The 10,528-nt window shown below is 36.5% G+C and overlaps 1 protein-coding gene across 2 annotated transcripts in view; it reads right to left on the reverse strand.

The window, feature by feature from the left end:
• Window positions 1–3,243: 3,243 nt before the first annotated feature.
• Window positions 3,244–10,528, reverse strand: part of hlfa (HLF transcription factor, PAR bZIP family member a) — an 18,038-nt gene continuing 10,753 nt past the window's right edge. The window contains exons 3-4 of one of the 2 annotated variants that reach the window (XM_079869358.1): window positions 9,566–9,780; window positions 3,244–8,664 (exon numbers count right to left, since the gene is read on the reverse strand). In XM_079869358.1, the coding sequence (XP_079725484.1) occupies window positions 8,449–8,664; window positions 9,566–9,780 (431 nt within the window). In that variant the 3' untranslated portion in view covers window positions 3,244–8,448. Of the gene's footprint in view, window positions 8,668–9,565; window positions 9,781–10,528 lie in introns of both variants that reach the window. The other variant, XM_079869357.1, reaches the window with a different exon arrangement.

Here is a 10,528-nt window from a genome sequence, read left to right on the forward strand (position 1 = left end):
ACATGTATTGCATTATAGTCAATTGAATTTGGGGGAAAACGTGCTTAATTGTCATGAAACTGCCACTTTTTTTTTCAATTCCTGGTTGTCATCATTCGTCCTTTTTGTCTTTATTTTTAATTATTTTTATTTAAATTACTGTAACAGTTTCTCTCTCTCTCTCTCTCTCTCTCTCTCTCATATATATATATATATATATATACATACAATTTGATAGATTTAAATGAAATAATATAATGTATAAATCTATTGCATTATAGGCGATTGAATTTGGGGGATAATGTGCTTAATTGTCATGAAACTTTTACAATTTTCTTTATGTTGAATCTTTGTAGTGAAATATGACTGTTTTTGGCAAGTTTGGTGAGGTTCACTTATTAACCACACGAGAGATCGAGATATCGACAGATGATCTTCGTCCCATCATGCACATCACTACCTATATTCAGAGACTGGAGTGAGTTTCCGAGGATCATGGGAAGTCGTGTTCTTCATCCCAAGGAGCCTCGTTGGTTTCTGACACTGTGAATGCGTCCAGCTGCGCTCTTTAGCAGTCACTGTTCAGTTGAAGCACTGATCTGTTGGGATTCAGGAATCGCTGCGATCCGCTGGGTGGAAACTCAGATGTTTTTTTAAGTGCTAAACCCGGACGTCTGGATCGCAGCTATCTCGCATATTTAAGTGTTTTGCTCAACGGCTAAAGCTTTTGTTTTGTAATATTTTCACCTGACCGCAACATAGTGTCGGCACAGATCCGGCCCACATCCGGTACACATGAATTCCACACGGCCCAGATGTGGGCCGGATCTGGGCCGACACTATGTTGCGGTCTGGGGTCGATTAACACGTGCTTACTCTTCTGGTGCGTTCACGTCATGTTAGAATATCCATAGTTGCTAGTTTCAGACTTGTACAAACCATTCATGTCTTTTGTTTTGTTTTTTAAATCTGGAAGTGTATGGAACTTCTCTTCACATTTTTCTTCATTTCTTTTTTTTTTTGTTTTTTTTTTGGCAGTAGCATATAGAGGTGAATTATTGTCCTCCTTGAAGTAGTTCTGACATGACGAGAACGCACCATGTCATGGTTATGATTTCGGGTGTTTGTGAGATGTGTTCGGACTGCAGAGAGAGTCGTTTTGACTGGCTCTTGTACTCTGGGACAGACTTTTGTAAAATCTTTCTACATCCTGTTTTGGCACATGATTCTGCACTGGCCTTTTCTCAAATCTTACTATGAAACCTCTTCTAAAGCTTCTGATGTTTTCATCATACATCATTCTGGTGTTTTGGTGCTGGTGTTACTATAAATACTAAATGTGTCCAATATTGAAGAAGTTTCTAAAGTGTTAATAAACGAAATCAGTAACAGTAACTCTTGTGTTTGTGTTTTGTTTCATCCAAGTCCTTATTCCAAGTTTCACACATGGCAAGATGAAGACTTTAAAGGGATAGTTCACATTGGAAATTAATTTTTGATATGTTTTAGCTTACCTCAAGGGCATCCAACATGTAGGTGTCTTTGTTTCCGCAGTAGTTTCAATTTTGATATTTTTAGGTCAAACCGTTCTTGTCTGTCAGTCATATAATGCAGGTCGATGGTCACTGTCTCAAAACACAAGCACAGAGTCCAAATTAAAACAATTCCCCATCGTCCAAATGAAACAATTCCCCATCATAAGTACACATTGATGGCCTAAGACACGAAACGAGTGGTTTGTGTGAGAAAACGAACAGTATTTATATCGTTGTTATCTCTTGAAAACAGCACACGTCCAAATGATCTGACGGAGCGGGCGGGTATAGATGTATACATAGATGTCGCCTTGGCTACGGTTTCGTTCCAATGAACTGCAGTAGCGAAGGCGACATCTAGTGTATACATCTATACCCGCATATACACTAGATGTCGCTTGGCTACGGTTTCGTTCCAATGAACTGCAGTAGCCAAGGCGACATCTATGTATACATCTATACCTGCCCGTGCGGTCAGATCATTTGGACGTGTGCTGTTTTCAAGAGATAACAACGATATAAATACTGTTCGTTTTCTCACACAAACCGCTCGTTTCGTGTCTTAGGCCATCAATGTGTACTTATGATGGGGAATTGTTTCATTTGGACGATGGGGAATTGTTTTAATTTGGACTCTGTGCTTGTGTTTTGAGACAGTGACCATCGACCTGCATTATATGACTGACAGACAAGAACGGTTTGACCTAAAAATATCAAAATTGAAACTACTGCGGAAACAAAGACACCTACATGTTGGATGCCCTTGAGGTAAGCTAAAACATATCAAAAATTAATTTCAAAGTGAACTATCCCTTTAAAATGTTCACTACTGTACTGTACTTTTATTTTAAATGTTTTATTTTGCTCAAGATTTGCTTTCAAATATATATTTTATGCAGGATATACTTTTTTTTTAAAGAAATTACACTCCGAAAATGCTAGAAAATTTCACAAATAATTACAAATAAACAAGTCACTCCCACACCCCTATATGTTTTTATATCTTATAGTAAAGGTACAAAATGTATAGAAGCTTGTTTCTACCACAGAATGAAAAAAAGGTAATTGCGACTTTTTATCTCACAATTCAGACTTTTTTCCCCTCGCAAATACGAGTTTACATCTCGCAATTTTTATCTCAGAATTGCGTGATATAAAGTTGCAATTGTGTGTGTTACAAAAAAGTTTTTCCTTAGAATTGGACTTAAGTGAAAAAAAAAAACAATAACGAGAAAAAGTGTCAGAATTGCGAGATATAAACTCTTTATATTTTATATCTTTTTTTTTTTAAGAAAAAAAGTTAAGAAAGTCCATAAAAAAAAAATATATATATATATATATATATATATATATATTTTTTTTTTATGGACTTTCTTAAAACTTTGAAAACTTTTAATAACTTTATATATATATATATATAACTTTTTATTTTATTTGGAAACAGGTAAAGCATTTTTGCCTTTAGATTTCTTTAATTAATGCCTTTGTAAAACTTTGTAAATGCATCAGTGCATGTTATTCAACAGAAATGTGATTTTTAAATCAAAATGTAATAACTTTACATTACAGATATAGAACAGGTTATAGAGTACTCAATGCTATGTTACCATTAATGTTTTCAATTATATAAGGCCTTTTGAATTTTATTAAAGCGTGGAACAAATAATAGCTTCACGGCCTCCCATTCAGACAAACTAAGAGTTATGAAAAAGACAGAAAAGCACACATGTTGAGAGAAAACTCAAGACTTTATTGGACACTAAATGCACAGAGAGAGATAAGGGGTCAGAAGGTGGCAGCAGAGAGCAAAAGGTTTGGGTTTCTGCTTCCATTGCAATGACACACAAGATTAAACATCTCCAGCTTTGACATCTCTCTCAGGTGTTGCCTTCAATACGGCGGTTCCCTTGAGAATGTGTAAAGTAAGGGGTGGCATTTTCAGCGTGGGGAGCCCTTTCTGTGCAGGTCCGATCCGGTCCAAGAAATTTAAGCTTTAAAATGAGTGTGGAATCGTCTCAAGGCACTGGACTAAACAAGTTCAATATGGTTCTAGGTTCCTTTCAGGATTGAGGTAGTGAATTTAGTGCCACTGCCAGCCTGTTTCCCACAATCTCACTGATGTGTCCTTCTCCTTCCCTGTCCTTGTGAGATTATGGACGCCAGAAAAGTATGAATACAAGATTATCTGCTTGTGCAGTCTATTGCTAAACAGTCTAGACTGAGTTGGCCAAGCGTTTGTATGTTTCTCTTTTCAAATGCTGCCTTCACATGCTATCGGAAATGTCCTGCACTATTAAAAATACAGGTTTTCTATGGGCATTGATGGTTTCATGAAGAACCTTAAACATCCATGAAACCTTTCCACTGCACAAAAGGTTCTTTAGTGGAAAAAGATTCTTTAGATTATTAAATTGTTCTTCACACCAAGAAAAAAACATGGTTAGGCTACTATTTTAAGAACTCTTCACGGAAAGGTTCTTCAATGGCATTGCTATGAAACACCCCTTTTGTAACCTTTTCATTTTTAAGAGTCCACTTCCCACATCTGAAGTGCCCTGCTCTGAAGTGCTTTGTTGTCGGAAAGAAAATGAATCATGGAGACCAGGATTGTGCCTATTTTTGGGGGAATTCATATTAAAGCCAAAATGTATTTAATGTATCAATATCCAATGGATTTTTTATAAAATAGCATTGATGACAAACATACATTTACAGTCCGCTTGCAGACGATTCTGAAGTTTGTAAAAGACATATAATATCAAATGATATGTCTTTTACAGAGCGAAAAAAGCATTATTTGACCGAAACCTGTATACGGTAAAAACCGTTGGGTTGTTTTCTTTTTTAACCCATATAAACATATTTTATACATATTAGGTCACTATGCATGGGTTATTTCCCCAAAAAAACATTGGGTCATTTTTGAACATCATTGGGTTATATTAGTAATTACCCAGCAGTTGGGTTAAATCCGCAGTGTATTTTGAATTTAATATGCCTACACAATTATTATTTAGCCTACTTTACATGCTATAGACTCCCCAGTATTTAGTTTGTAATTTAAAAATTACTTGTGTAAAACAGACAGTCAATCTGTATTTGAAAACCAATAGTATATTTTATCTTTTAAAATAATGTCATGAATAAAAATAAATAGTAAACTCAAATGTTATTGGGTTACTGTTAACCCAATTCATTGCATTAAAATAACCCACAGTTGTGAAGGTGCTATGCTATACCAATCCATAGTTGGATTGGGTTAGTTTTAACCCAACATTATTAAGTTTTAACATGACTGTAGTGTAACGGCAAGAGAAAGCAATGCAAATGTTGTGGGTAAAGATGCGGTCACGTTTACCGTTTCTCGGTGAAACCCCGCCATTGGAATCCGCTTGTTCTGGAGTTTCACGTCAGGGTAAAAGGGTTCCTCGCGCAGATTTCACTCGCGTTCACGTTGGTCACGACAACAAAAAGCGCTTGTTTTGTAAGTAACGTTAAGTGGCTTCTCTGTGAGCTAAATACATACGATATTGACAATAGACAGCAGACCTTTTATGTCCGCGAAATATCGCTAATAAGACTATAGTCATAATAACTCTCCTCCGCCATTTTGAAAATGTATGGTCCGCCTAGCTGCTACTAGCTAAATTTCCGCTGTCAAAATCATCTCCAAATTTCACTCGATTTAAGAGTTAATTCATGTCTAATTTCCGACTAGGACATCCATATTTATGGTAAGTCTGATAACACATCAAGGCAGGATTATTTGGATTTTCAAGGAGGTCTAGGACTAATGGTGCCTTCACGTGCTATGGTAATTATGGTAAATACCAAAAGCCGACATGGAAAATGCACACGAACACCCCCTCATGTGGTATTTTCCACTGGGCAACTCGTAGAATATTTTGATGCACGAGTTGCCGAGATGAGATAACCTTTGACCTTTTCAAAATGGCGGAGAGCAACGCAAGAGCAAGAGTCGTGAATACTGTTAGCGGATAGTTTTTGTAGCCTATACAATGTTGTGTCATTAACGATTGTAATATAATGCGTTAACACTCAATTTTCAACTTCGCCGCAATTTCCTTGGTTCATATTTAATCATTTTATGTCATGTTTTATTTTTTTTAATTATTAATTATGTTTTAATCATCAGAAAGCACCACATTTACGTTTTTTTTTTTTTTTTTTTTTTTTTTTGTAAAGATAAAAAAGATACTCTACTGACACAGACCTTGCGGGTACTACATTACGACAACAAAAGCACTTGAACACAACACACTGGTAAATACCAGTTCACAAGTGGAAAATATCATCTTTTCCATAGCACGTGAAGGCAGCATAAAACCATTTGACCTAAAACTTTTCCCATCTAACAAGGAGAGGAACACATTGGTGAAATGCTGAAAACTCGGCTGGGCCTTCCTCTTGCCCTCAGGCCAGGGAGGCGTTTTCACGGGGCAATATTCACAAGAAGTGGTTTGGCTTAATCCTGGATTTATTTAAGTTTTGTACATTTGGACACAGTCTACACAGGGCTTTATACATGTGTCTCACATCTGCATTTATACCACACACAAAAAAAAAAGAAACCAACAGACATGAAAAAATAAAGGGAAATTAAAAGAAACAAAGAAAGTGCCATTTCTGCCCTCAATCGATCCTCAACTATATGCACATCTGAATTTTGGCCTAAACTGGGGCAGACGGGGACTTTTACTGTCGACAATGAAGTCACCAGCAGGAACAGCAATCAAACCTGACCTGAGATCAGTCGTCTCGGGTTTAAACCCCGCGTCATCTGTTAGAACTGATCTCACACCAGAAAAAATTCTACAGGACACATGCCTTACAAAAACCTGGTACGCATTAACTTCTACTTTCACATACTGTGCACATACACACTATATACCGCAGAAATAGTAGTATAGTCCGAACGTACTCAGTTACTCCATTGACAAGACTTTAATAACATTCAACCCAAGCAAAAGCTGCCGCACTAAACATTCATTATCAACACTCTGCTTTGCAAAAGACTCAATTGTATAGACTAGAAAGCGTAGCCTTTAGACTTCCATTCAAAGAACCAATAGCAATGCTGCAGATGCTGTGTGTAATGAAACTCCATTACAGTTATACTGAGGAATTGCAGCTTCCTTCTTTAGGAAAAAAACTACTGATGTACTTTCTGTACAATATACATATATATATATATATAACCTTTATTGTTGCTGCGAGTTCTGGTGTGAGGTCCGGCTGCTAGCGTTCCCTGAGACAGAATACTAAAGGCTATCTGAAAAAACGAGGGTGCAGAAGGTTTTTAATGCCCAGAATTGAGGACATAATCGCGGGTTTCGCTTTTCCTCCCTGTTATATACTTCATAATATATCAAAACACTATTTTTATTAGCTCTGAATAATAGATAGATAGATATATACGCTATTATATATTTCTCTTGTACTACTCTGGATTGGTTGTGCCTTGAAAATATTCAAACAGTATTATATAGGAAAAATACTGTACAAAAAAAAAAAAGCAACTTATAGAATCGTTTTCATATATATGTATATTTATATATATATATAAACATTAAAACTCTGTTTTATCAATAAATCTGTGTGCTGTATCTTTTGGTCTGCAGTAAACAAACTGATTGGGTTTTAACCACAGTATTTGAGACAACACCGTCCTGCTTATCGAACGCCTCTTCAAACACATTAATTACAGTCATACAGCCGACAGACACGCAAAAGCTACAAAAGAAAGAAAGAAAAGTCACTACAAATATTTGTTTGTACTGATTTGAAAACAAACAAAAATTCTAAAACATGCTCTGGGTAAAAAAAAAAAAAAAAAGATAAAAAATAAGAGAATAAACGTCCATTCAAAAGAAAAAAAAGACCCATTTACAGTTTAGCTTGAAGCCGCAACTCTGAAACAATAGTCATGCTGAAATATCCAATAAAACAATAATGGAAAAGTACTATACAGTCATAACAATAAGAACAGCTATAACAATTGTAGTAATTAACAGCTGAAGAAAAAAAAAAAAAAAAAAAGTCCATAAATATATCAGGCAGATTATAGTGTAGGTAGAAACATTGCACCAGATCAGATTGTGAAACACGCATTAGTGCAGGGAGTTAGAGAGCGAGAGAGAGAGAGAGAGAGAGAGACAAATAATGGATTCAGCATTTTTGGAGGGAAAGTTTCTGCACTACAGCAAAGTTATGAGAAGTACATGATGGCGCTATGAAACAGGCTTTGCAGAAACTTTTACAGCTTACATTTCATGTGTTTTGCCCTCTGAAGAGATTCAGGCTTATTGCTCCATGCACAATGCAGGAAAGACGCAAAAAAAAAAACTACGCTGGTGTTGGTTTAAAAAGTAATGATGAAAATAAAACAGACAAAACACAAAGAACAAACATCATGGTCTGACACTAGCTAGTGTTATTACACACACTTTTTCAGAACGAAAGGTGTCGGTGCGTTACAGCTATTCAACTAAAATACAATAATATACACAGAAATAAGCTCGAGCAACAGGAAGTGGGCGGAGCCTCCGGGAAGAGGGGGATGGACCGAGCGGATGATTGACAGACAGGAGGGCGAGAAGCGAGGAAAACATTTATCAGTCCGTGTTTGAAACGTTCCAGAGAAACCACGTAGAATCATTTCCAAAATAAACGATCCGTTGTTGATGAAGGAATAAATGGACGAATTAAAGGAAAGAGAGAGAAGTGAGAGGAGGAAAGACAGACACCGAAACACAAATGATAAACACATAAACTCAAATACCGAGAGAGAAAAGAAAAGAGAAACGTGAAAAATTAGAGAAGAATTTGGCGCCTCTTAAAGGGGCACACAGAAGTTCCTGGAGGGGCGGGGCTTTGTGGATGTGGGCGGGGCTTGTGTGGGGGTGGGCGGGGCTCACAGAGGGCCGTGTCGCGCCTCGTATTTGGCCAGAACGTTCTTACAGCGGCCGAGTTCCTTCCTCAGGTCGGCCACCTCCTGCCGCAGCGCCGCGTTCTCCTTCTCCAGGAATCCCGCGCGGATCGCGATCTGGTTCTCCTTCAGCCGGCGAGCGTCCCGGGACCGTTTGGCCGCGAAATTGTTCTTTCTACGCCGTGCCCAGTATTTGTCATCCTGCTCGTGGACGGAGAGACAAACAAATCAGAAAAACATAATTATTCTACCTGGTGGGTGGGTTACACTTTAATATGTTGTGTATTATATTATTATATTGAACTGACTGCTCAATAAAAACAATTGTTTACAAAAAAGAAAAACATGATTATTTGCACAATTCCGTTTGGATTTTTTTTTGCTGGTGAATGATACATTCATCGGTTAAAAAAAATAAATGAATAAAATCGAAATACATTTCAAACATAAACTGTTTAGAAGTTTTTTAGGACTTTTTTTTTTTTTGTCAGTCTTTGAGATATTTATGTATAATAACATTTGACCACAGAGAATCACATGACTCATAACTGACTTTCTGATTGGCTACGGTCATGTTTCCATTCCTGACGGATAGATATGATTCGTCTTTCCTATCAGAACACACAGTTATAAAAAAAAAAATTAGTTAAAAAAAATTTTAATATTGACATTGGAGGTTTTCCCATCTATTAAAGAATCATAATTAATTATTATGATTATGTTTGAATTATTAGAATGATTGTGAACATTTATTACATTGCCACAGCATTTACAAAAAGTAAAGCAACTACTTTTATTAAAGAAATATAGAAAATAAATAATGTAAATATACTATGTGTTTTTTTTAAATGTACATTTAACAAATTAAAATTAGGAAAACAAAAGAATGGGACAAGGGTTAAACATCAAAATTAAGTGGGTTTTTCATATAATAATAACAAATACAAAATAACAGTAATTCATATTTTTAATATTTGTACAACAAGCAACAATAATAATAATTATTATTATATTTTATGTTATATTTTGTTCCACGACTATTTGGAGAAAGACATAATAATAGTAATGATCCTGATTTGTGGTTTAATGTTAGTGTTTTTACCTTCATATCATCAGGAATGAAGACCTTGCGCGCCTTCTTGATCATGGGCTGTGGCTTCAGCTCCTCTGCGCTGAACTTGCGCTTGCGAGGGTCGAAGATCTCCTGTCCCGGGACGCTGGAGAGGGCGAGGTCAGCGGGGTCCGGCTCGTATCCGGTCGGAACCTGGATGGAGTCGGGATCTATCGGACTGGGTGTGTCACGGGAAGAGGGGAGAACTGAAGGCCAGAGAGAGAGAGAAGAAGAAGAAGAAGAAGAAGAGAGAGAATTACTCTTTTCACTCCCTTTAAATGACCATTTCAAGCATAGCTTTAATTATTATATTATCCAACATTAATACATTATATTGTGCTTATCAGACCAAAGACACATTTGTTTAAAAAGGTAAGCAGGATCAAATTTCATTTCATGTTGATTTAGTGTGAATATGCACTACCAGTTTCTGGCCACTAGGGGCCACATCAACCCACCTTAGCCACACATATCAAAATATTAATAATTTAATAACCATACTAATCAATTAAAAAATATACTATAAAAATAAAATTGTTATATATATGGTTTTATATTATATTATATAATATAATATAAAGCAATATTTATCATATATGTATTTGCATTGATGCAGTAAAGGCAATTGTGATTGATTTACTAAAAGACGTCAAACCCGAGCAAGATAGAAGGGTGTGGGTGTGTGTGTGAGTGTTTCTGTTCATTAGTGAAGGATTAGATGATCAGATTAAACTCTTGACTGATTTAAGGGTCATTAAACAAGAGTTGGCGTACGGCCACACACGCAATCACTACACAACACAACACAACACAACATAACACTGCCTGAATCACACAACTGCAATACACCATCCAACTACTTCAACACACAACCCGCTTCCCCATTAATATGAGGAACTGTACTGTACAGAAACACACGGCAGGGGTCAAAGGTCAAGTTTGTTTGCTAAGGGA

Source organism: Squalius cephalus (genome assembly GCF_949319135.1).
Source record: "Squalius cephalus genome assembly, chromosome: 1".
Lineage (NCBI taxonomy): Eukaryota > Metazoa > Chordata > Actinopteri > Cypriniformes > Leuciscidae > Squalius > Squalius cephalus.